This window comes from Haemaphysalis longicornis, unplaced genomic scaffold (assembly GCF_048455015.1).
Source record: "Haemaphysalis longicornis isolate Haplotype H1 unplaced genomic scaffold, Haemaphysalis longicornis Haplotype H1 scaffold_1, whole genome shotgun sequence".
In the NCBI taxonomy this organism is placed as follows: domain Eukaryota; kingdom Metazoa; phylum Arthropoda; class Arachnida; order Ixodida; family Ixodidae; genus Haemaphysalis; species Haemaphysalis longicornis.
Genome location: NW_027526203.1, coordinates 376,788,272 through 376,815,584, shown reverse-complemented (window position 1 = coordinate 376,815,584; position 27,313 = coordinate 376,788,272). Strand labels below are relative to the sequence as shown.

The 27,313-nt window shown below is 44.1% G+C and overlaps 1 protein-coding gene across 3 annotated transcripts in view; it reads left to right on the top strand.

Moving 5' to 3' along the window:
• Window positions 1–26,852, top strand: part of LOC144155131 (deubiquitinase OTUD6B-like) — a 54,698-nt gene extending 27,846 nt beyond the window's left edge. For 2 of the 3 annotated variants that reach the window (XM_077686394.1, XM_077686392.1), the window contains 4 exons: window positions 1,495–1,603; window positions 4,088–4,149; window positions 20,714–20,820; window positions 22,737–26,852. In XM_077686394.1, coding sequence (XP_077542520.1) covers window positions 1,495–1,603; window positions 4,088–4,149; window positions 20,714–20,820; window positions 22,737–22,839 — 381 coding nt within the window. In that variant the 3' untranslated portion in view covers window positions 22,840–26,852. Of the gene's footprint in view, window positions 1–1,494; window positions 1,604–4,087; window positions 4,150–16,550; window positions 16,662–20,713; window positions 20,821–22,736 lie in introns of those variants that run through there. The other variant, XM_077686393.1, reaches the window with a different exon arrangement.
• The last annotated feature ends 461 nt before the right edge of the window (window positions 26,853–27,313 follow it).

Below are 27,313 nucleotides of genomic sequence, written 5' to 3'. Positions count from 1 at the left end.
CATCAAAAGTACATGCTGCTGCTGTTACAGAACCATGCCCATGCATGAACACGCATACAAACATGGGGGATGGACCAAACACTGCAGTGGTATTAGTACTACAGTCAAACCTGACTATAACGAAGCCAGATAGAGCGAATTATGCTATATATCGAACAAAAATAAATCAGTTACGGAAATACACGCGAAACATATTCCTTATAACGAAGTTCACATCTGATAAATCGAAGTCGGCGTATCTAGAATGACCACCAAAATGCATGGTCTCGGAGCGGCGATTGAGATGTTGATTGGCCGCGACCATTGAGCAAAGGCCGCGACTGAGAATTGCATCTTGTGTGGAGCGACATGACGCCCGACACTTTCTGTAACTGTTTCCGACGCGTGGAACTCACAACGGAACCCGCCCAGTCAGTGAGTCCGGACCAAGACGGCAGCTTGCCAACCTTGTCGATGCTGTGCCGAAAGGAGTGTCCTTCGAAGATTTCCTGAGTGTCGACACCGACGTTACCGTCACTGTAAGCCCCTCGGACGTGGGCACCGTCAGCAGCACCGTCGTAATGCTGATGAAAAGCACCGAGGAGGCAGAGGATGTTGTGAGTGAAAGCCGTCCGACGCTTAATGAAGTGCTTTCGGTAGTCGATGTCATCCGCCAATATTTCTTCGATATTGAAGGACACGGACTCAAAACAATGTCTCGTGTAAAGAATGCTGTGCTAGTTGACGCTGCCAAAATGAAAGGAAAAACAAAAATCACCGCTTTTTTTTTTTTGGAAGTAGGCAGTTAAGGCGGAAAGTAGCTTTATTATTTGCAATAAACCGATTGCTTTGTGCATGGTAACGACATGTTTTGTTTGTTTCTGCATGCGGGGGTGGCGGGGGGGATTCCCGCGTATTGCGAACTCATAACAATAAACTCATTATAGGCGGGTTCGGCTATGTCGAACTATTGGATATATTGAACCAATCGTGGCGCATATTGCAGTTCGCTATAACCGGGTTTGACTGTAGTATACCCAAGGAGGGTTATCTGTCCAATGCCAACACCCACATATGCGCACATAGTGTGCCTGCGTGTGAAATCTTGATATACTGTATGAAATATTGTCCTTCAATAATCATCATAGTGGCATAGCCGTGCATCAACAGCTATTGCTGTTGGCCGTATCCCTTTAGTTGCTGAGATTTTTTTTTTTCCTTCAAAACTATAAACATGTAAAACATCGTTGTTTAGTCTATGGAAGCTGTGAAAACAATTAAATGTAAGCAAACCTTGGATGTTTTAAACATTAGTGGGTCTGATTTGAGTGTGTTGATGCACAAACAAGGGTCTTCTGTATGGTGTAAAAAACATAAGTGTCAAGCAGGATATAAATTACAGGTCTTTTTTGTGTGGCCAAAGATTATAGTATTAAAATGTACTCTGTGCAGGTGGCACAGACATCGTTTTAATTCTGATTCTTTTTTTGTTCTGCACCCTTGTATGTTTTCTAGAAAACCATGAGCGAACTTCGGCAGGAAACTGCGGACTACATGCTGTCCCATGCTGAAGAGTTTCTTCCTTTTCTGACAAGCAAACAGAGTGGAGATATGATGACTGCAGGTAGCCGATAATCTTTCTCTGTACTTGTGTAAACAGTCAAAAACATTGACATTGGAAATGAAATTCAATCTTACTTCTACAATGCCTAAATCTTTTTTATTTATTGTGTATATGAAGCCATTGATTTTTACTAGAGGTGTGCGGATATTCAAAAATTTGAATACTTTGTGAATAGTGGTGCTATTTGGATTGATTCTCAGTGTGCCTTTGCTGTTTGTATTGTTACATTTTTGCAAATATGCAGAGATGGCAAAGAATAAATGATAGATGAAGTTTACTTTGCCACAACTTGTGCACATTTTTCCGAATTTCACTGTATGATGCATGTTTCGGGGAGGCATTGGTGGGGGGATTTTTCGGAACAGTACGGCAGCGGTGCAAAAAAGCCCAATACATGTAAACCTTGCACAAAGCAAGTCTGTGCTAACCATGAGGTATAAAATAGGACGCCACTTGTAGTAAAGCTTAAAACTGCAAATAGGTATTTTTTGTTTTTGGCACAAATTAAAACTTAATCCAAACCTTAAAAAAAGAATGTTCAGATTTTTTTTGTATTTGTACCTTATTTTAGCATAAAGGATCATAATTCTGGCACTTAAGCTGCACTGAATTATCTGCTTTCATTGGCACTGTCACGGCGTAGCAGAAACTCTGGAAATGTTGGACAGCCACTGATGACGAACAAGGCCAGAAGGTCGTTTCTAATTTCTTGGCAGTGGTGATGGCTAGCCACAGGTGCCAGGAGCGAATATGAGATGGATAATGATTTCGTTGAAATAGTTCAGAATTGGTGCAAGTATGTTTCTAATGGAAACCCGAAAACTGCAATTTATAGTTTCTCAGATAAGTTTCACTTGGTTTTAAAAAATCAGTCCAATCCAAAAGCATTGTAAAAACTTTTATATGGAATGAAACAAGCAGAAACAAACATGAGTATGTAGCTTTGTTGATGGTTTGGAGGCATCTTTGGGCTACAAGGATTTAGTATTAGCCCAAGTACACTGCTAGTGTTACTATCGTACTACAATTGCTATTTCATCCTATTGCTGTTTTTCACACTATTTTCTATTATAACTTTCTGACGAACTATAATGATCACAGTTCTCTTGAGAAACAACAAAAGAATGTCAGAAGTATCAGTATGATGAATTTCTATGTAATTTCTAGGAAGTAAACAAGACGTGTGCAGGGCATGCAAAATGTGGCCAAACTTTTAACCCTTTGAGGGTCAAATTTTTTGGCCAAATGTGGCCCCAGAGGATAGATTTTTTTATTGCTGATATAAATTCAGACGAATCTATTTTGAGAAAAAAAATTGTAATTTCTTTTGGGTGATCATAAAGTGATAAACAAATCGTTTGTGTTGTTACAAACGTGTGGTTTATTCATGAGTAACGTAAGAAAAATTCTAAGGGTTCGCGGACGCAAGAAGCGCCCGGAGGACGAAACCGAAGCGCAAGCGATAGCGGGCACACAGCTGTAGCAAAGCATAAGAAAAGAAGAGCCATCGGCGCAAGAAAAAAATTTCACTAATTTCCGCGGTGTGGCACAGCACATGCCAAGCGAGAAAAATGATCAAAAAAGGCGCGCTTTTTAAACATGCCAGTGATGACGTACATGTACGTCAGTGATCATTTTAAGGGTGTTCGCTAGGGACGTACATGTACGTCATTGACCCTGAAAGGGTTATAGCCTTGCAGATGCTGCCTGAAATCACACGTGGTGGTAGTATGACTCTCCGTTTGCAAGCCTTTGCATAAGCAGCCTTCTTGGTACACTGTCACAGGACATCAGTTAAATATACTTTGGACTTCTGCACCACAAATGTTTGCACGCGCATGCACACTGCTCAGAAACTTGCAGCACTCAAAAACTTGCGTGCTGCAAAGGAGGAGGTGGCAATGGTGCAACCAAGAGGTGTAGATGTAATGGTTTAACTGACATGCACTAAAACTTGCAAAAAGTTAGAGGGGAGCATGTAGTGCGTAGCTGCCAGGAGGTAATGAGGCCAACTGGACGTATACACCCTCTCGTCAAGCAGGGTGTGTCAAAGTTCTTGGTCAAGTCATTGGTGTGTTGCACTGCATGCAATAGATCACATGAGAATTCAACAAATTATGACATAAGCACATTTGAAAAATTTCAAGTTGCAGATTTGACTTTCAAAAACAAAAGATCACATGCAATTTTTCGTGGCTATGTTTTCTGGTAATACCTAGTAGCACATTTGTGCACAACACGGGCTAATGTTTATAAATGCAACATGGTTTAATCCAGGTCATTTGGTGCGTGCTTGGGTTGTACTATCCAAAACGTTGCTTTCACTGAGAGTTATTTATGGTAGTTACTGGTCTATTTGATGGCATTATGTACGTAGTGTAACTGTTTCAAGCATTTTCTTTATAGCATTTGGGAGGGGAGTGTGTTTTGTTGTATGTCGACTGCTTGCTTAAGCCACTTTTTTTTTTTCTTCCCATCATTCAGAGGAATATGAAGATTACTGCTCACAGGTTTCAAGCACCACAGCCTGGGGAGGTCAAGTTGAGGTACTAATCATGCTTGCAGCTCATCCCTTGACAAATCATCATCATTATCATCATCAGCCAACTACTGCAGGAAAGAAGCCTCTCCCAGTGCATGTGCAGATCACACACAGCTGCACCGGTGTGGTTCGAGTAGTTGCACAATTTTGTCCATTTGTAGGGTAAATGGCAGGAATAGGGCTGTGACGTACAATAGGAGGCCTGTGACATTGTTCTGTTGCGTTTACCTCTTTTGCGCAAGAGCCAATTCTGATTCAGTGGTTATGTATTAGAGCCCCATTTATGATGCTGTCACAGCACAATGTTTTTGAAAGCAGCACAGAAAAAAAGAAACAACCATTCGGTAAATGTTAGAAGTTTAGCTGTTGAGTGAAACTTCATTACCATGTACCATTGTAACTGAACTACCGTTAAGTTTAGGTGTTAAGGGTAGGTATTTCCCACACCTTCCTTTGGTATGAATATCTATTTTAATAGAAGTCCCAACCTAAAAGTTGCACCTGCTTCGATGCCTGTGAAAACCTTCCACAATCCATCTGCGAACACAGACGCCCATTTTCAGACAAAAGAGAAGGCACTTCTCCAGTTTGATTGTTAGGATAAGGGCCAAGTCAAAGCGTAACATTTGAAGAGCGCAAGGGGAAATGTTTCAGATAAGACGGTCTGTCGTTATGACGGAGGAAGTTGTCATGGGTATAGTGCTCGTGTGTCAAGTGTGGCTACTTGTTGTGGATTTTGGTACTTGACCCTAAAGCTTGCCCATCCTGCATTTCTTACTGGATACTTTTGTAGCTGTAGTTTGGGTGGGTGTGCCTTTGGAAACTGAAGGTTGTATATGCCAGCCCCAGTCTGTGCCAGTTAATGCATCACCCAGTAAAATGAGGAAGCGATGAGACAGCTTGGCATGATTGTCATTGCTCTACTGACACCAAGTGAGGAATGTTCACGTGGCTTGTGCTGCTCTTGTGCTCACAATTTTTCTGCACTTGGTTAGATGCTTGCAAGGCTTTGTGCTAATAAATCGATGCCAATTTGCACCTGCACCGTGTCTCTTCTATTCTAATGCATGACAGCGAAACAGTGGGAAGCATGCACCTGCCACTCAGCACCCCTCGGGGGCAACTTCGCTTGCACTCTCTTTGACAGGGTGGTAGATGCTTAGCTGAAGGTTTTGAAGCTGCTGTGCTTGTTTCTGCAACCTGCACATTCCCTCTCCAGGGGTCCAGGTGTGAACTCAGATCAAAAGATTTTATGCTAAACGACCAGAGAAGTCATTTTCTGGATGATCAGGTTGATTTTGAAAATTAAGGCTGGACTGCTAAGATGCTTTCTGGGTTTTTTAACCCCATGCGCTTTCAAAACTTGTGCTGGCGCAATGAGAATCGAGCATGGTACCTGCTTGGCTGTGCTTACTGCTATTGCTTTCTGCTTTGCCAGCTGAAAGAACCTACTGTTTTGGTTACTTTCAGTTATTCATACTTAAACTCTTTAGCGTGCTCAAGTTAATACTGTACTGATGTACTCTTGTATGTTAATATTTGGTGTCAGCATTTGTGGAATGTCAAAAGTGAGATATGTCAGTGGGCATGCACTCATTTGATCCTTCAGGTAACATAGCTTGTGCCAGATGCTCTTATTTCAGATAAATAGAATAATCCTATTTACCTATCTTTTGATTGGGAAACATGACTGAATTTTTTGAGGGGGGTGGTAGATAATGAACGGCAGATATGTTGAATGTTCTTCAAGAATTTCCACAGAAAGTACTTTTGCCAAGGTTCAATTAAGGAGCGTAGCATTAAAGTATTTAAATACGTGCACACATTTCCCTGTACGAGATTTTGGCGCACGTCTAAGATCCCCAGGTGGTCAAAATTAATCCGGAGCCCTCCACTACGGCACGCCTCATCGCCTGCGTTACGTCGGCACGTTAAACCCTACAATCAATCTACACACATGGCCCTTTTCTTCCAATGTATATCCAGCTGTCATCGTTTGTGTGTGTCCATGCATAACCTTTTTATTGCTTTGATGCTGCTGTTGGTGAAGGAGTGAACGGATAGAAGAGTCTTACCCCCTCCATGTCCATTTTGCGTGATGCCCCCCCCCCCCCCCCCCCTTGCACACACACACTCACCTTCAAATGCCACAGGCACTCCTGATTTGGAGGCCTTGAGACAGGCTTCAAGGAATAGGGTTATAAATAGAAAAACTTTAGTGCTATAGTTATGAAGATAACTAGGTAATTTCTCATTCTGATTGTGGATATGAATTTTGTTTTTGTGTAAAGAAAGGTTATAAAATTTATTAAAATCTGTAGACTTGATTTTATGGCAGCTTCTGTAAAAAAGTTGCTGTTCAGATGCAGCTAAACTTGGTGCCACTTGATTGTGCACAAGGTCAAGGGTTGCAGTAAGACTACTATACTGCCATTTTGTTTTGGAGCAAAAGTTATGACCATTTGAATTTCTGGCTTGAAAAGTGGGAACAAGGAACCTTAACAGCCACTGCAATGATCAAAATGAAGTTTGTTCTGGTTAAAACAAAAAAAGCTGAAATCTAATGAAAGGTGGTTATGGTTGTAGGGTTCTTAGTTGGGCACTTAAAACAAAATAATTGTTCAAAATTGTAAAACACCAAAAACAATGAACTTTTACTTTCACCACCTCACCTTGTGAACTGCAACAGTGTTGAAGTAGTGTTTTTAATTGTGGCCGTTCTGAAAGACTGCCGCAAAGCATGTGAACTTGCAGTACAAATGAAAAAATACTGTGTTTATTTTGTCTACTTTGCATGCCTAAGGGTGAAATTTAAGACCATTTGATGACTGCCATAGTTCAAAGGGCATGACTGACAAAGTTAAAGCTCAAAGTTAGCATTTATTTAAAAAAGGTTTGGGCCTAATTAAAAAAACAACTACCATCGTTCGCTAAATGTGAAGTTCTTTGTTTTAGCCTAAGCAACTAATGTAATGTGCTTTGAGTCAGCTTAGTGGCTGTGCAATTTTCTTCGTGTTTTTAGTTGTTTTTTCATCTCTGCTTTTATACAGTGTGTTGCGACGGTAATTGGAACACTTTAAAAAATTTTCCTGAACGAACCGCCGCTCTGTTCGCGCTCAAACTTCACACGAAGGTCGCATTTTGTGGTCTATTTTGTTTGACACCGGAAACAACGGCAGTACTTACCTGTTTATCCTGAAAATAAATAAAAACGATTTTCGCCTATGGGAAAATGGCGGCGATATGGACGTGCGAGCCCGAAAACCGGGTTTTCTGATCGTCTGTTAGCTCATTTCTAGGTGCATTTTCTGATCGTCTGCTGCACCATTTGGCTCCGTACGTGAATCCCAAACGTGCGTTTCACTGTGCAGGTGGCTCCGTCGTTTTAACATCAACTTGCGCTGGCTCGCGCGTCCAAATCAGCCGCCATTTTCCCATAGGCGAAAATCGTTTTTATTTATTTTCAGAATACACAGGTAAGCACCATCGTTGCTCCCGGTATCAAACAAAATAGACCACAAATTGCGACCTTCGTGGCAAGTTTGAACGCGAATAGAGCGGCGGTTCGCCCAGGAAAAATTTTTAAAGTGTTCCAATTATCGTCGCCACACCCTGTACATGTTCAAGGCTTGCCATTGCAAACGACGAGCTAAGGTATCCTTTTAGATGCATATGAACCCTGAAAGCTTTTCTGAAAAATTCTTCTTTCAGCTACCAACCTTTAAGTATCAACTTTTCATTTGGGTAGTTAACCCAAACAGTGGTCTCGTTTATGCGTACCACATTATTGGTCACAGTGCATTAGCAAGGCGGGGAATAGAAACATTCAAGGAAAGGGTGAGAAACTGAAAAGAGGAAGCTAGAGGAAAAAATGAGTAAAGGCATTTGCTCAGTTAACTGCAAGCATACAGAGTTTCCAGTACGAATGAGTGCTTTAGTTTCCCTTGATGATTGATGAGCAAGACCACTTTCCTAAAACCATGAATGGATGAACTGTCCAGTCTGGTGAGAATGATCGATAGTTGTTGATGATGATGGTGGTTTGTGTTCAATGGCGCAACGCCAGCTAGAGCAAAGAGCACCAAAGGCAAAGTTATTTAATGATACAGTTGTAAATGTAAATACTAAATTGTGTCAGTAAAAACAAAAGTGAAGTGAAATAAAATCTAATGAAGATGGCTGGTGTATAGGGCCAGGATGATTATGTGTGATATCAACCAATGCATGATCAATAGTTTTTCGCTCTGAACTGAGCCATCAGCAGTGGCACAAGAGGTGTCCTATGGTCTTCTTGATGTCAGATGAGTCCCAGGCCTCACTGTCAGTCACCACACCAGGGAGTAATATATGGATCAAGGGTGTTTATATAGAATTTTTATTGCTGCGCTTAGCTGTTTCAGGGTGACCTTGCACATAAGTTGGTATGTTGATGCATTCCACAGTTCATAGCAAGATTCCATATTGTTAAAGTGTAAAAATAAAAATACCCGTAAAATACAAGCAGTTCTAAGAATTGGTGCTAAACTTGACCTTAGCCTTGACCTTGAGTGCAGCAAGCTGTAATGTTGAGGGCGCTTTTACTGTTCTCTTTTGCACTGCTTTTGAAAATGTTAAATATGCTTGAAAGGTAACAGGACATCTCAAACTGCTTGAAGCTTGCCTGTGTGTTTCCTTTTACAGTTTGAAGCTGTAATTGACACAACGATCAGTGACCACTTGGTACTCTGAGAAAATCTTCAGCATGCCTTTTATTTGTTTGCAAAGCATGGCTTGACAGCTTTCACTTATGCTTTAAATTGCATGCTTTCTGCTCTCTGTGCTGTACATGGAGTGTGTGGCATAAAGAAAGCTCCGAGGAATCGGGGTGGGAGAGAGGAGGAAGAGCAACTGTGTGGGGCAATCACTCAGCAGTGGAAGCTTGTCTAGTCTGGCATCTTGAATGTTCATCAATACATATTTTGGTGCATTGAAACAAGGAGGTGTTGAAAAGCAACAATTTTATGTGGTGGGTTCATTTCGTACAAAGCAGTGCAGGCCAAGTCAGCTCGTAAAACTGAATTGCACTTGACCTGAAGAGGCTGGGAGCCTTGAGTCATGGTCATTCACTAGCATGCTTTGAGAGGCTTGCAGTTCTTCACATTGTAGTGTTTAATCTTTTATTTATACTTCCCACAGTCCCAAATGCATCATAATAGGGAAGAGCAGTTACAGAACTGATAAAACTGCAGCACAGTGGGCATTTATTAGAGGTGTGCAAATATTTGAAGCTTCAGGTACTTTGCGAATAGTGTTTGCTGTTTGATTGAATTCGCAGCGCAGTTTAGCGGCTAGAAGTATTTAAACATTTGAAATTAACAAATAGAACAGCAAAAGTTGGCCCCGCCGCATGACAGTGCGCTTTCAAGCTTCACTGCGTGGCACGCCCCTTTGGGTTGGCTTTTTTGCACGACGCCAAAGCTGTGCGAAAACCTTGCAGGAAATGCATCCTGAAAGGTTCGCACATGTTACTTGTGAACCTTGCAGGAAAGAAGTGCATGCTAACCCTGGTGTGTGTAAGGTGAAGTGGAATGCCACCTGCGCAAAATTTATGAGCCAGAAATAAGTTTCCTGTCAATGCGGTGGTGTGAGTGAGGAAACAAGAAACTTGTGAGGAAACTTGTTGGCTTGTAGTGAAGTTGCTCCAGGCACTGGCATACCTGGCCTCTTTTTGATCACTGGAGAGACCTGTCAGATATACTTCCTAAGTTCACAGAATGCTGAAGAATCCGCCCTGCATTTCTTCGTGGCAGTGTAATGCCAAATTTTTGTTCTGCTGCTTTGCCATTTGGTCTTTCTTAATCCTCCATTTCTCTTTTTGTAATATTTTCTTATTAAGCTCTAGTAATGAACATTCTGATGTGTCAAGTCCTCACTGCCTAAGTTATCTTTTGTTTTTGTAGCTATGTCTTAGAAGCTGTGCACGTACTAAAGCAAAGGTATCAGTATGAGAAAAATATTCTATTGAATTGCACTTGTGATATTGGTATTTGCGCACCTCTAGTAAGAAAGGGTGGATTTACAGGAACTAACCACTTTCAGAGTGTACGTGGAATGCAGTGGACAATGCTGTTCTCTGAGTGTGAAACACGCCCTCTCACAGTCTCCGCCATTGATGCACAGTCACTGCCATACGTATTTCCGTGGTAGCACTGAAATTCACTTGGTGGTGAAATGGAGAAGCACCGTAAGGATGGTTACGCATTAGTTGACATTTCTCAGGATTTCTGTACAATTATTGTTTTGGGATATCGGCCTTGCATGTCTCACGCCGCGCTGAGGCCCGGTTGTTAAGTGTACGCAAACCAAAGTCGAGTGTGCATATCGTGACCACCGCCCAGGCGCTATAAAGTACCGTACAAGATTTCATTAAGCAACCATGTGAGAAATGGCAATCTGTTATTCGATGTACTGCCATTTCATCTTTTACTAGCCACCTATACATTGCTGCGACAGAAACACAGCAAACTCAGTTTATGCTGTGTCGCACCATGTAAACGACACACTGGGCTTACAAGGTGTAGCGAAGTCACTGCGCCAGCAGGGGCTGGATTGAGATGTGACTGCACCTTTGTGCAAGGCGTGTAAACTTGGTCGCATTTGTGGGCTAACGTATGGGATAGCAGAGGACCCCGGCTAGCTTCACTAGAGAAAGGCTACGTGCCATACATGAAGCCCCAGCGGAATCCGAAGACTCGCGTACTGGTTCAGGTACTCCTATGCGGTAGACAGACTCCAACAATCCAAAGTGAGGCTTTATTTCCTGGCAGATACAGGGCATATACCAGACAACACGACTATGGTTTGCAAGGAGACAGTGGCTCTGTTCGCTCGCTCAAGCCACGGGACTCGGACCTCGATATCCGTCATCACTGCCACGGGAGCGGGGGATACATCCCTTACGACCGGTGAGGACAGAATCTCTCAGCAGAGTCCCGTGGAGCCAACTGGGTTCGCTGTCATTGGGGCATTTGGAGTAGGCACTACCGAGCCAACTGATTCCTACCAAATCACCCAATCGACACCTGGCGGAATGCTAACGCGTCCCGCGGGTCGGCTCCAGGGGAGAGGAGGTCTTCCTCTGGTAGGGGAGAGGGTGGAACAAAGGAAGGCGACAAGCTGGCACTCCTTCCCTCGCGCACATGTTCACAGCGAGCCAGTTCGGCACGTCGCATGGAGTCACCAAGAAGTCACGACTCACGTGACGTGCCGGTTGCCCAAAATGGCGGCTCCCAGCTCACCAAAACATGTGCAGGCGAGGCGTAGGGAAACACGGGTCCCCACATATTGCAGCATGGAAGGAGCAAGGGACTCTGGGATGCACAGTTCTTGGACAGTTTTCTGCAATGAGCTATGTCTGCGGGGCCTTTTCTGTGACCTTTATCTGTGCATTTGGTGGTCTCTCTTATTCGAGTCACCGCTGATGACGGGTGCGGTGGGCACGCCTGGCCACGCACTGCCAAATTATTAAGTCATCAGATGCCCAATCACCGGCATTTCAAAACGTGTTAAAATTCATCAACAGCGTATCCCAAAGAGCAACCTTTGATCTGAAAGTTGAAAAAAGTGGAGTACAGTGCACATCCCCAGCAAGCCTCTGATGCTGTCACCATGGGTGCACTCTGTGATAAGCAAAAGCTCTGCAAATATGCAGTGAGACAGTAGCAACACATGAGAGGAGGGCAGGAGAGGATGCGTCAAGGCGGCCTAGTGACCGTGAAGAGTACTGCTGATTTCCCACTGAATCAGCACAGGGCACCACTATTGTGAAGGCTTGGATAAGCTTCCTTGTGGAGTGCATCGCAGTGGCTGCTGGGCTACCTCACTGCATGGTGCTATCTTATCTCCGTGGCCAGCAGGCTGTGGGCATTTGAAGGTCAGGCTCCACTGTTGAAGTGGAATCGCCTAGAAGGCGATAATAGGCACGGTGACTGACAGGTGCTGAAGCACTTTTCACGGCTCTATAGTTACCTGTGGGAACTTATGTGGGGGGCGCACCATAAACGACGCATTTTAGCTGAATTTTTGTGGTCAAAAAAGGTGATCCAATCGTTGTGAAGAGGGAGAAAAAAAATCACAAGTTTGGATGATGAGTATTAGGAGCGTGAACAAAACACAAATTAGTTTAATAGTCTCTATTGTCCCAACTACCGCAAGGAATAACTGTGTAGGCATAATGATTCCCCGCACGGGGCACCTTGAGCATTCATGGTGATGGTGAGTGGCGACACCGCAGACCCCGAGCCCCCACACTCGCGCTGTAACCAACCGTGGTAATGAGTTGTAAGGGGAAGGGAAGAAACCACAGACGGTGGTCGTGGGAGCAGGGTCAAGCTCCGGCGAATGGGCTCCCTGTCTGTTTACCAGGCAAGGAGCTGCGGGTCCTCTCAAGCTACCAGGATAAGGTTCGAGAAGAAAGTACCCCCGTCCCCTAGCTGCTTTTATTACATGCCATATGGTATTCTTTAGACCCCCCCCCCCCCTCCCCCCACCAAATGGTCCCAAGCGCCTGCACGTGCCAAACCCACGCCGCTGCTACAAATGCCAGCGGCATGGGCACGGTACGAACTCTTGCCGGTGTAGACCAAAATGTGCAAAGTGTGCTCAATCTGACCATCTTACAGAGAACTGTGACGCTAACAACTAACAACTTCACGTGCCCTAACTGCTACGGACCTCACGCAGCGTATTCATGATCGTGTGAAACATTCAATCAAGAAAAACAAAGAATCACTTTGAAGGTCAGTGAAAACATCAGCTTTCCGGAGGCCCGGAAGAGGTATGCACTCTTCATCTCCGTAAGGTACGTTGATGCTGCTCGCTGGGGCGGAGCGGCGCCTGGTTTCGGCGCTGCCGAAATACAGCCCAGCTAATTTGCTTCTGCCCTCACCCCCCGCGAGGCTGCCTTCGGCAGCTGCACCCATCACCAAGCCACTTCCCAAACCGGTAGTGGTTGAGGTGGCCACCCACACTGATGGTAGCGGAGTCACTCCATCTGTGTCACCCTTGCAGGCCTTGAGCACACCCGAGAGTTTCGAGAATATGGACACGGAGGTGCGCACTCTCCAATCCTCGCCGCACCAACTTCCCTGCCCGTGGCACTTGCGACGCCCTCGGTGGTGGTGGACGAAGCGAAGAGCACCCGAAAGGTGCTACATCCAGGTCCAGGGAGCCCAGTTTGTCGGGCACACCCAGGACATCCGACGATAAGATGGACGTCGGGCTGTACCTGCCTGCACTGCAGCATAAGGAACCGGCTGCGACGTTCAAGGCAATGAAATGCCCAAAAAGACCCCTCCAAGAGTACTAGCCCCAAAAGACAAAACATGAACATGAACACATGTATGCACGCACACACACACACACACACACCAGTAGCTCTTACATGTCTATAATGGGAAGAGAAAATATCCAGTGGAACTGCAGAGGCTTCCTTAAAAACCTTGATGATGTCTATGAGTTATTGCATTCCAATCCTCCAAGTGTGATGTGTCTTCAAGAACTCCAAACACGAATTTCTTCAATAGTTACATGGTATTTAGGAAGGACAGGGATGGTGGTGGAACATCCTCAGGTGGTGTGGGCATCATTGCCCGGAAATCCTTGGCATGCCACACTATCCAACTACAGACCATCCTTGAGGCTGTTGCCATTCGAACCATAATCTTCAATAGGCTTATAACACTATGCTCTCTGTACATCCCTCCTGACTTGCAGCTCTCAAGCTTAGATTTTGAGGGCCTTGTAGATCAGCTGCCAGAACCGTTCATTCTTATAGGCGACCTCAACGCACATAATTCATTCTAAGGCTTTTCTCGCACGGATGCCCAAGGTTGCCTCATTGAGAAATACTTAATATCGTTGGGAGCATGCCTTTTCAACAAAAAACAGCCTGCTGCATACTATGTTATAGGACACAACACTTATTCACACCTTGACTTGGCTATTGGTTCCGCAGTTCTCTTTCCATGTCTTTGAGTGGGCGTGGGCACAGACTCATTAGGTAGTGACCACTTCCCCACCTCACTAACATATATAGGTAAAGGCCCAAGCAGTCCATCTTCCCATAAGATGTTCAATGAAGCAAGAGCAAACTGGAATACGTTTACAGAGACATCTAAGCTACACTACACATCAATAAGACACCTACATGTTGAAGAGGCAACCCAACTCCTCACGGCTCACATCCTCGACACCGCTGAAAAGTCCATTCCCCACGGCTCTGGTGCCCTGCGCAACCAGAGGAGGCCGCAGTGGAATGAGGACTGTAGATGGGCGTGAGAGGGCAAGAACAAGGCGTGGGGTATCCTTCATCAGTACCCTACTTCGGATAACATCCTTTTGTTCAAAAGGGCAAAGGCATTTGGAAAACGTGTGCGCCATAAGACAAAACGAGATAATTGATGCTCATTCATAACATAAACTCCTACAATGACACACGAAAAATATGGAAATGAATACGATAACTCAAAGGACAACAAACACACAGCCTACCCCTAGTTAGCACAACAGGGGAAGGGGACACCCTCGAAGATTTGGCCAACAAACTTGCACAACACTTCCAACACGTGTCCAGCTCTGCACACTACACAAACACCTTTATGAAACAAGCTGTCGGCCAAAAAGAAGCCTTTACGGGATGACGACAAGTCAACCAAGTCTTATGACGAGTTTTCGCTTGCATGAGCTGAGGGCTGCTTTAAAGGAGCCATGAAGAGAAAACACAAGTTTGGTTCATTCAAAAGATTGTCTCGTTAGAATCATACTGACACCACTTTTAACGTAAACTTCGCTCAAATAAGCTACATAATTAGGAAAAACGGGAATGGTCATGCGACTGCTGAGCACGAGGTCGCGGGTTCAATTCCCGGCCGCGGCGACCGCTTTTCTGATGGAGGCGAAAAGCAAAAACGCCCGTGTGTTCGAGATTTCGGCGCACGTTAAAGATCCCCAGGTGGTCAAAATTAATCCGGAGCCCTCCACTACGGCGCGCCTCATCGCCTGCGTTGCGTCGGCGCGTTAAACCCTACAATCAATCAATGGTCATGTGACCCACCAGCTCATTTCCCGCAACAGAACCTGTGATGTCACATGGGCTAAGCTCTGCGATTGGCGAAGGCTGGCAGAAGCAGACGCAAATTAGGTAGAGCTTACAAACTAGACGAACGAGCGATTTGCGCTTAAATTTAGGGCACATTCTTTACAAAGCAATAGGAATGATGGGACAAACAGTGGAAGTTACGAAAGCACATGGAAACATAGAAGTACTGATGCGTTCTGCTGTTCGTACTGTGCACAGCATGCTTTGGTTTAGCTGCACAGCACTATGGGGCTTGGGGTTGTCTCAGACGACACTGGCCGATTGACGCAAGGAACAGTGTCTTACGTGACCCCATTTGTCGAGCGAGCACTGTTTCAGGGAACGAATATTTTCTCCCAGAACAAAAACAAGCCAGGTTTAAATGCGGGCAAAAACAAACCAAACGCTTGCCACGGTATGGTGGCGCCATCTAGGTTACGGAACGTAAAGAAACGCGGGAACAAACCAACACCGGTACAGGGTGGAGACAACCTTTGAACGGTCCCGTGCCGCCGCAATTGGGCCATTGGGCTCAACGCGTTATTCTTTTCGTTTCCCACGAGACCTAGCAACGCGAAACAGACAATATGATTCAAACTTCTTCAGTAAACCGCGTTGCGGCGATAATTTTAGCGCGGTTTTGACACAATGACTTGCTTCGGCGGCGAGCGAGCAACCGAACATGGCGGCGCCAGCGTTACGTGTCTCTACCCTGTACGGCGGATGCGTGAATGAAGGTACTCTAGGCTGCAGAGCGGTCGGTTCCCGTGATGTCACTTGGGACCACGAAAACGCACGATTGAGCGGGAAAATCAAAATTTTAACCTAAATTGTTTAATTTCTCAGTGAATAAAGCACCGTTTGTATCCGGACAAGCGCTGGGGGCACTATAAAACACGAAATCTTTCGAATAAAACCAACTTGCATTTTCTCTTCATGGCTCCTTTAAGCACATGTAAACCCTCGGCTCCAGGCCCAGACAACATTACATATATACAATGATACTACACCTACACGCAGACGCTCTTGTAACACTTCTCTACCTATATAACAAGATATGGCTTTTGGGGCACATTCCAAAGTCTTGGAAGGAGGCTATAGTTGTAGCTTTCCTGAAAGAGGGGAAGGGCCCTTCCTCTCCCACTAGCTATCGACCTATTACCCTGACCAGCTGCCTGTGCAAGCTCCTCGAGAAGATGATCAACCGGAGGCTCATGTACTTTCTTGAGAACAATGGTCTTAAGAGCTGCCAGGCAGGCTTCAGGGCAGGGCGCTCCGTGAACTACCAACTCAAGGCACTTGAATCATATATCAAAAATGCCTTCATGCATAAACAGTTTTGCCTTACGGTGTGTTTCGACATAGAGAATAGAGAAGGCCTATGACACCGTGTGGCGTTATGGGATCCTCAGTGACCTCAAGTAATTCGGTGTTTCGGGTAATATGTTAAACACTCTTGCTAGTTACTTGTCAGAGAGAACCTTTTACGTAAGAGTTGGTTGTGCACTGTCAAAGGTTCACGTGCAAGAAAATGGCGTGCCGCAAAGCGGAGTGTTGAGCTGCACTCTCTTCATAGTTAAGATGAACTCTCTTTGAAAGGCATTGCCACCTACAATCTCTTATTCCATGTGTGTAGACGATGTCAAGGTATCTTTCAAATCATGTAATATGTCAATCTGCGAGTGTCAAGTCCAGCTTGGCGTCAAGAAACTTGCCGGCTGGGCAGACAAGAATGGTTTTAAACTTAATCCTGGAAAGAGCTCTTGCATTGTATTCTCCAGGAAACATGGGGTCCATCCGGGCCCATACCCTTTAACCCTTAACCCTTTTGCTGTCACTGACGTAGCGGTATGTTTTCGCATTTTCCCTCCGCAGTGTCACTGACGTACCAGTACGTTCTCCATTGTGCGATCAAAAATTCATGCCGTAGTGCAAAGCTGGCGCGCCTGGACTGTTTGCGCCATCTGTCAAATCTTTCTAGTAGCTCGTATTTTCACTCGCTAGCTCACTGCACAGTATATTGAAGAGTACGGAACAACTGCGCCCACCTTTCGTTGCTGGGGGGCTTGGTCGCTCTGCTCGCTGTACTCTGTTGGGATGAATGACCATGCAGCGTGCATGCAGTTATGGGTGCAAGGGTTTTTGTGCCATCTGTTTCTAGGCTTTTTTTTATTCGGTTCCCACGTCTGCTACGGCGCGCCAGGTTACCCCAGCGCACCGTTGCCTCTCCAATAGACCAAAACGTGACTCAATCGTGGCTTTTGCTCGCTCGCCGCACCCTCACTTGCTGCTGTCAGCAGCAAACGAAGTTGTTGTGTCCCCTCTTTATCTCTATCCGCCATCATGATTTTGACACGTGTCATTTCTCTGTGTCGTGCGGGCTGCTGGAAGTGCTCCCTCCATGTGCGCGGTTACTTTCGGATGGCTCTTGCAGGGCCTTCAGCTGTGGACAGGAGTAATGGTTCTTCCCGATTCCGATCTGAATACGAGCTGAGCTCGGATTCGCACTCTTAGAGTTTCTCATTCGAAGAAGGGGCGCGAGTTCCACAGCGTCAGATTTTGATGTTAAAATGGTGGGGTCGTCGTCCTCAAAGCATGCACGGCAAACTGAAAATATCTGGAAGAAAGGCAGTTCTCACCCTCTTTCCTTTTGACGCATTATGTTCTGGATGCTATCATAGTCAACTAAATCACTGTGCTCCTTCCCTGATATTCCGGAAACCAAGCCTACACTGGGGGTGCGTCAGGGGCAGAAACACTCAACAGTAAAAGGGTTAATGGTGTGTCGATTCCTGTGAACAAGGAGCACAAATTTTTAGGCGTTGTGTTTGACCACAGATTCACATTCATTCCTCACATCAAGGAACTTCAGCGCAACTCCTGTTGCGCCTGCATACTGCCTTGGTTGGCTCTCGTTTGGACTATGGCAGTGTGGCATATGGGTCGGTGACAAAAACAGCATTGCGAATGCTCAACCCAGTGCTACACTTCGGACTTCGCCTTGCTTCGGGTGCTTTCCGCACGAGCCCGGTACAAAGCCTGTACATTGAGTGCAATAAAGGGTCCCTAGATCACCAGTGAGCATACGTGGGCCTGCTTTATCTTTTTAAAATCTCATCGATGCCTCACCATCCTTTTAAGTCAGCTTTTTACGATGCATCCATCTCTCAACTCCTGCTTAACCGTCCATCCTTCTCTGCATCCTTCCCTTACAGAGTTAGAGAGGAAACATTGGAGATCGCTGTTTCCTTTTTAGATACCATCAAAATTTTTGTAACAGATTTTATAGCACCATGGAATCTCAGCCCTGTATCATGGGACATATCTTTTACACAGAGAAAAACCGAGCACCCAGATGGGCAATCCTGCAGCGCTTCTTGTGTCTGCCGAGTTTTATACTGATGCCTCTAAAACAGCCACCACTGTGTCCTTTGCTGCGCATGGTGGCCCCTTCAATGCCTGTAAAACTATGAATAGAAATACAAGTATCTTCACGGCAGAGGCTTATGGCATACTCCTTGTTGCAAATCATAATCTTAGAACTAGAATTCCCCAATCTATAATTTATACTGATTCCTTAAGTGTTGTGTGGACATTGTCATCCCAAAAATCTTCAAAAACCAGTAGTCAATCTTCTGATTAATACCATTATGTCTTTGTGTGCGTTGAACCTCAAAGTGACCATGTGCTGGGTGCCAGGTCACTCTGGGATTGCAGGGAACAAGGCCGCAGATCAAATGGCCACTGCTGCTGCACTTACAACAACAGTTGAAATAACAAGAGTACCCTACACCGACATGAAGTCACACATCAGACAACACCTTCGCACAACATGGCAAGAACACTGGAATGAACAGACAGACAACAAACTACATGTAATAAAGCCACTCTTCAGACCATACACTGATGACACACACAACAGGCACACTGAAGTTACCCTGGCAAGATTACGGATAGGCCACGCACATGTAACACACTCCCACCTGCTCACGGGATCTCCAAGACATCTGTGTAGAAGGTGTGGAGACGGCCTAACCATGATCCACGTACTATCGTATTTACTCGCATAATGATCGCACTCGCGTAATGATCGCACCCCTGCAGTTTTCCGTCAAAGTTCGATTTTTTTTTATTTCCTGTGCAATGATTGCACTCTGAACTAGCCACACCAATATGTCGTATTTGTGCCAAGTCTAGCTCTATGATGGTCGTGCGTACCTCTCTCTCCTTCCCTTTTAAACAGGACATGGCTACGTTATTGTGGCAGTCTCGCCGATATTAGCGATATCAGCAAGCATGCGTTAAATATTGATGAGGAAGAAACTGTCACTAAATGCACATAATGTGCTCACAAGACAAAGAAAAAAAAACGCGCTCAGGGTGCTTCGTCGGCAGCCATGTCTGTTTTGATGTCCCTCAGTGTGACAGTGGCAGCCACTTGTTGGTCGAACTGTTGTCACCTCGCAGCAAACTCGTTCCGGCACGTTCCGTAATTGACGACAACACTGCTTTTTGCGTCCCTTTGCAAACTGACTGGCGGCGGTGTGTGGAGTTTTTATTATGTTTTTGTTTACCTTTTTTTTTATGTTCATGAGACCTATCGTAAAAATTTTGACCCACAACTTGCTTGTGTTTTTTGTGCTCAAACATGCTGCACGACAAATTTACCCTGCGTAATGAACGCGCCCCTAAATTTGCAAAGTGCGATCATTACGCGAGTAAATACGCTACTTCAATGCGAAGCACTCCACACAGTACGACACAAACACTTCACCGAACTCTACAGACAACACATCCCACCACACCCAGCGTTTTTTCTGACGATCCCATGTTTTCTGTCAAATGCATTTGCAACTATTTAGCAGAAGTGAAATTTTTAGACCTAATTTTATACCATGCATAACCACAACCTGGCCTTCTACACCAGCCATCCTCATTGTGTTTGACTGATTTTACTTGCGTTCTTACTAACCAGTTTTAATGTTTACGCCTTCATTGCTCATACATAACCATTGTTCTGGCACTCTATGCCCCAGTTGGCTTTGCGCCATTAAAATTCAACCATCATCATGTAGGCATAATGATGTGGGTCTTCTGTACAATGCCCTAGAAAGACAGAATTGGTGGTATTGGTTTTGGAACTAGAGGATTACCAGTCTGCAGAGTAGTAATGTGTCAGAACTTCCTAGCATTCACTGTTGTGAGCATGCATGACAGTGCGTGAAACTTGAGCGGTTGACTGTTCCTCTCTCCCCCTCCAGATGTGTTGCTTGTCCTGGCTGCCAAACTTCCCTCCTTTGTTCCTTTCGTATCCCTTCCCTTTCACTCTACTCCGTTATTAGACACTCTGCATTACCTGTGATGGGACAAAAGATTTTAGCCAGCCCCAGCAGTCACCATGCAGAGCACTCTGTTTGTAGTACTATAGCCTTTGGTATTTTGTTCTACACAGCTCAAGGCACTGTCTCATGCTTGCAAGGTGCCTATAACGGTCATACAAGCAACTGGACCTTCCATTGAGATAGGATTGGAGTATGACTGCAAGCCTGTTCTCCTAAGGTGAGTAACCTGCCAGCTGTGATAGCATCGGCAAGTACTGTAATAAGCTCTTCGAAATGCTTTCAGTGTCTCCAGTGTCCTTGCACATTTCCAACTCTTCATTAAAAAATGCTTGAACAGAGAGGAAAACTAAATAAAAACGAAAACCTGGTGCCAAAAGGGTTAAGCATTGCCCGAGCAGCAAGCAAAACAGAAATCCTGTCAGTGGTGGAACTTAATACAATTTTGTGGCCAGCCAGAAAGAGACGACGCTGACATTGACCATTTGCATGGGTGACAGGCTCCACTCATTGCTGTCACCAGTTGTGTTGCTTGTCACCGTTGATCTTGGTGATTAATGGTTCACAGTTATGGCTAAAGTGGATAAAAGCCCATGCTGTCATGCAGTCCTGTGAATTGTGCACGTGTTTCCTCCTCTCACTTGTGCAGAATGTCATGAAGAGGAGGAACCAAATTCACTCCTGCAGAACTAGTCACAAACGCAACATAAATGAAAGCTAGGCTGTGTTGCTTTTTCCCTAAGAATGTTCTGTATTTTGTTGGCATTTGCTCAAAAATAAAAATAGATAATCATGCAGTTGTGCAGTGAGGGCTGTTTGAGACCCATATCAACAAAAGTGACTATTTAGTGTACCAGTAATTGCTCAACTGGTATGAAGGGGAGTGCTCTTTTTTAGGCATGGGTGTGTCTATTGGCTTTTTACCCCTCAAAATGGAGATCTTGGTGCAAATGAATCATGTAGTTGGAAATTCTTGGTATTGAATACCCATGTATTGCAGTAACTATCAGCACAATGGAAGCGAACATACATGCTGCTTTTATTGTTCTTTTGAAATACAGTTGAACCTCATTATAAAAGGCATGGATGCAAGAGACAGTCAGGTATAAGAGACACTATTTACCCACATGGATGGCCACCCTATCTTTCCCATTAAATTGACCTCTTTTATAATAAAACAGACATCAGATGTAGAAGATAGTTGGTTATAAAGGACAAGTTATCCTTGAATTTAGGTCAACAGTCTCGTTTGTAAGAGACATTTTAATTTTAGATGTGGTGCCACCAGTCACCAACTGCAGTTGCGTCCATTGTGGAATCATAGGGGATGACAGACGCCCACAGTCACTATTATAACTTCAGCAAACACACAGTGGTTCAGTCAGCTATGAAACAAGGACGAGAACCCCTGCCAATGGAAATGCAATGTACAGAAGTAGTTAAAGCTTACTGCCAAGCGCACGAGTGCGACTGTGCATGTGGGCTTCTGCGGAAGCCAAGAATACCTGGAGCGTGCAGTGGGCTCTCCCAATCGTGTAGCTCCAATTAAGAAGCATCGCAGATGTTGAGTCCTGCAAGCCTGATGAATAGTCAGAGCACACAGTGGAAGAAGCTATGCGCTCTGGCTATTCATCAGGCTTGTGAACTCAACATCTACAATTTATATTCCGCAAACAGTAAAAGAAGAGAAAGCTTGTAGAAGCTGTTGTAAAAACCAGTGTGAATGCAGTCATGAAGCAAAACATGAGTTATAATAAACCTTTTGCAACATGCTGTAGTCTTCCTTTGAGTTATTTTTGTCGTACGGTGCCCGCATTAAACTAGGGATTGATCAGTTAGTGAAAACATGGTTCCCTGCTGATAAGAGACATCTTATATAAGAGACAGAAACTGCTCCCCGATACGTGTCTCTTATAAAGGGGTTCACCTGTAGCTGCATCCGTGCCGTTACAAAAAGCTGGGTCAGTTAAAACAATTTTCCCTCATTGAGCGAGTCTGTACACCCCCCTTTTTTGCCGAATAAAATAGTGCAGAAGGGTCCGCAGACCACTCCCCTGTACTCACATGTCATGCTCACATGGTGTTGCATGACAACTGCCCACATGTGCGTAAATTGCCCCTCTGATTTTGTTGCAGCTACCACAGGTGCATGTATGAAATGGGAGAGCACTACAACTCGTTGGTCCCAAAAGACGACAGTGACGTGGATGAAGATGCCCGTGAAGGTTTGCTTGCGTAAACTAGGCCAAATTTTTTACGGAAAAAGTAATACGAATAAAAATTCGCAATGGATAAATTAAGCTAACCACAGTAAAACCTCGTTAGAATGTACCTGCCTTTATAATGTTACGATTGCGCAAAAACAAACAAGGACTAAGAAGAAAAAAAAACACAAGGACGAGTGCACCTTGCGCTGGTCCTTCTGTTTTCTTCCTAGTTCTTGTTTGTTTTTGCACAATCATAACCATGAATCACTTCCATTTAGGCCGGCTTGTAGTGTTGAGATATAATTTTACTTCAGCAGAACTCTCTTAATTAAGCTAATGCCCGAGCCCTGCTTTGGTCAGTTTTCCCGTACAATCATTGTGCACACCTTCCTCCCCCCCCCCATTCCCCAACTGGTACACTCGACAAGGTTTTACTGCATTTTCATTTTCGTAAAGCAGTTTCTGTTATTGAAATAACGTTACTGACGAGGCAGTAATGTAAGAAGCTCTCTCTATTGCAATAGCACCAGCAGTGTGGTTGTTTCACTTTTGATATTTTGCCTTTTTGCAGGCTGTTTTTTGTTTTGTTTTTTCTACATGTTTTTGCCATTCTAGATGTGTTGGAAATGCCATGTTCTTGCCTTTAGTATGGTCATGTAATAATATTGCTGTAATCACTGTTAATCAGAAAGGCATGCAAACCACTTTGGTAAATTCCTGAATTGCGTGGCTTGAATTTCACTTTCCATAAATGAAGCATTCTTCTGCCGTGAGCTGGCAAGTTGCCAAAATCAGACAGTAAATATATTTCATTACTTCTGGTGAACACAAGAGGCTAGCCACTGTGTTTGTGGCTATGTTGTATGTTTGTGGCTATGTTGTATGTTGCAGTGTTTTAACTCCAAATGTTCCACTATCATGAGCTGCCAGAGTCCTGAACTTATGCAGCAGCTATAATAAATTAGTGTTCACAAGTGGTAAAGCCACAATTTAATTTGGAAGAGGTTCTTAAACTCCCCCACCTCCATTTGTCTACAACGCTGATGTATGTAAACTTAAAATTCCACTGTGGTAAATGCCTAACTTGTTTTTTTTTTTGTTTTGTTTTCGTGCAAATAATTTTTTTCCCGTGATATCAAATTTAATTGAGTTAGTTATTACCTTGTGCTCACATAATTGCTGTTGTTATCCGCAAGGCATTTTGCTATAGGTGTATATGTATAATGAAACTAATTTTTAGTTAGCAATTTTTCGTTCATATAGCTGGTTGTTTCGTCTTTCCAGCATGTGCTGTCAAGTTCCTAGAATTGCGCTGAATATATTACCTTGGCATATTTGATTGATTGTTGTTATCCATGTCTGTGAGGTACTTGGTTACAGGTTTTATGCACAATGCAAGCAAGTTTCAGTTGAGTGAATTTGAAAATTTAATTTTTGACTTCCATACCCTTTAGATTTCTCGGCACAACCAGTGGCTTAGTACATGTTGCACTGCACTTACCACCCAAAGTCATTGTTTAGCTTGCTTAAACAAACTGGAGTTGCAAGCTTGTGCTAGATCGAATGAGACTACACTCAGCTCCCTTTGCTCATGACTAAACTGTGCTTGACTGAGTAAGCTGCAAAGCTGTATATGATGGCCAGCTTGTATTTGTCTCATGAAGGGGGGGCGGGGGGAGGAAAGGAAGGAACTCCTATGACGTGTGCTGAATAAATGAATGCAAGGCAGATGTGGGCAGTTGTTTAATAACACTGATCATTGCTTAGAAGGATCCACTGCAATAAGCAACAGAATAATCAGCGTGATGACACTAGACACCGGAAGCAAATATCAAACATGCCGGTGCTATACTTGGGTACAACCTAAGAAGAACAACAGAAGTTGCCCTTGCGCCTCATCACCGCAGCTCGCTGTTCTTCCACGCGGCGCAGAGTCTTCTGAATGCAAAACGATGTCAAGCATTAAGCGGAATCTCCTCACAGGTCCATCGCTTCAGCAGAGCGGTACAGCACATGAGCTGTTGCCATTCTTAGCTTGTACCTGGGTATAGCATATTCGACCGCTTTGTACTACTGCAGACCACAGCCAAGATAACCATTGCATATGTCATTACATTTGAGACAATTACCAGACATTTGGGGGATGCATTACTTCATTTTCAACTTGGTAGAGCTGAAAATGAGGTAATGATGAAGTATGACTCTATGCTTGGTAGAGTCATACTTGTACCTTAGTGGAGGTGCATTGTATTATTTGTTTCAGAATCAAAATTGCCGTTATATCTTGTTTTATGTTAGATTTCTTCTTTTAACCCTGTGAAGCTGTGCTCAAGGGGCAGTAATTAGTGTTTCAAAGAAAACCTCTACTGCTTATTAGAGGTTCTAAGCAATTGTAACGGGTGGAATAAAAGTTATCACTGTTTAAACGTATGAGCTGTATTAAGGTACGTTTACACGCTCTCCCTATAGGTCACATTTACATGGCTGCGTCAAAAGTGCGGCAAGCCCAGTTTCAGTTGTGTCGATTTATGTAAACGGGATACTGCTGTCTCAGCAGGCTCCGACATGTCATCTCGTTGCTCCGCTGGCTTGCTGCGGTGCGCTTCTGTTGCGGCTGTGTAACCAAGGCCATGGATACCCATTCATTCGCACATAGAGAGTGAGCAAGTCTTCTCCAGACTCAGAACTATAATTTAGAAACATGAAAACAGGCTACTTTATGGCTCCCTCGTTGCAGAAGAAAATGTGGTATACTTTTTTTTTAACATACGTGCACCAGAATGCAAGTTAAAAGCAGTTTCACAAAACGGGATTCAAGAAAGTTGGTGAGGAAGTGAGGGGAGAGGGGAAGGGGGTTTAACCAATATATGCATCACAGATAACATGGAAACTGACTGTAGTCTTCACAATAACAAGATCTAGCCAAGCATCTGGTTTGTTTCAGCAAGCCGACTTGGACAACTTTCCGTGAAATAGTTTTGCCATGCCATTTCGACGTGCCTTTGGTGGGGCTTTAGCTTTGGAGCCCGTCTAAACACGTGATGGTGAAAATATTGTTTTGAAAGAGCTCCATCACTTAAATGAAGTTTATTGCAGCTATGGGTGAACAATCAGATTCTAGTAACTGGCTAATTCACAAAAGTTTAAAAAGATTTTCCAGCCTCATTGCATTGTACTACATCTTCAGGTAACTGATAGCTGTTGCACACATGCATTGTTTGTGCTGGTTTTATTTGCCACTAATTCAATTCTTGCAGTTAGTAGCCATTTGAATGTAATGTTTGTTTCCTTTTTCACTTTTAACTCTCTTATAAGCTCACATAACTCTGTTTCGGTAGTGGGGAAACAGCAGCATTAAACCAGGGCATTGAACTTATCTGTTAGGTTAGGTGGGACTATCCCCCCCCCCAAAAAAAAACCATCACAGCCCAACATTTTACTCCTATGAGGAAATTTTGACTTGCTCATGTACCAGCAAAATTCAGTGTTAATTCATGAAGCAGTTGCACTAGTGCTCTCACACTGTGTTGTTTTGTAACGGAAGTGCTCCATTTTTCAAAAATTTTAAAAGCCTGTAACAAGCTCTTTCACATATCAATTCATGTGCAACGTAAATTTGCTGCTGCTGCTGCTGCAAATTTGGTGTCATTTGACTTTCATATACCATGGCTAAAACAAAATGTGTGGTGTGCGACATCTTGCTGCGCTTTTGAAAGTTGTGACAAGTTTCAGAAAATAAAAAAACCTGAGGGCACTAAACCTGATGCATGCAATTGAATATTGAATTTTTCATTTCAGTGTACCAAAATGTAGATGCCCAGATACATTTTTCATACATTTGTGATGCAGTCTTGCATGTGAATTTTATTTGGAGGTCCTCGACAAGCTCCGCAGATGCCCCATACAGATTTGTAATGTCAAACTGCCAAAAATGTGTCTTGGTGGTGTCTTTTCATAAATTTCTAGCCTACGAAATGGTTTTTGCTGCCTAGTGCTTGTAAATGAAGAAAGTGGTTGACAGAAATAAACTGGTTTATTGTCTTCAGTGGTCATGTTAAACAAACCAAAGCACTGAAAGCTTTTTTTTCGTATTTTTCAAAGCACTGAAAGCTCTTTTTCGTATTTTTGTATCTAACAGCTCAAGTATGAGGTTCTCAGACGGGAATCTAGATTTTCTGTCCATAGGGGATGTTTGTTCCTGGTGCCCACCCCGTCGTGTTTTTCACTGAAGCTGTCTTCTTCCGCAAGTGGAAATGCTTTTTACTCGGAGCAATTCCATGCTGGTGTACATGTCGTAATCACCTCTGCATACGCATGCACAAGACAGCATCAAGTCAGCTTTCGTCCTGCATAAATTATGCCCGGCTAAAAATGAGACTGTGGTGATGTAGGTAGGCTGAAAAGTGTCGGATCCCAGCAGCAATGCAAGAAGTTGGATTTGGGTGAAGTCCGGCATGCCCCCATTACTTCCGCTGCAAGGCCCTCGACCATCTTGAAAGAAAACAC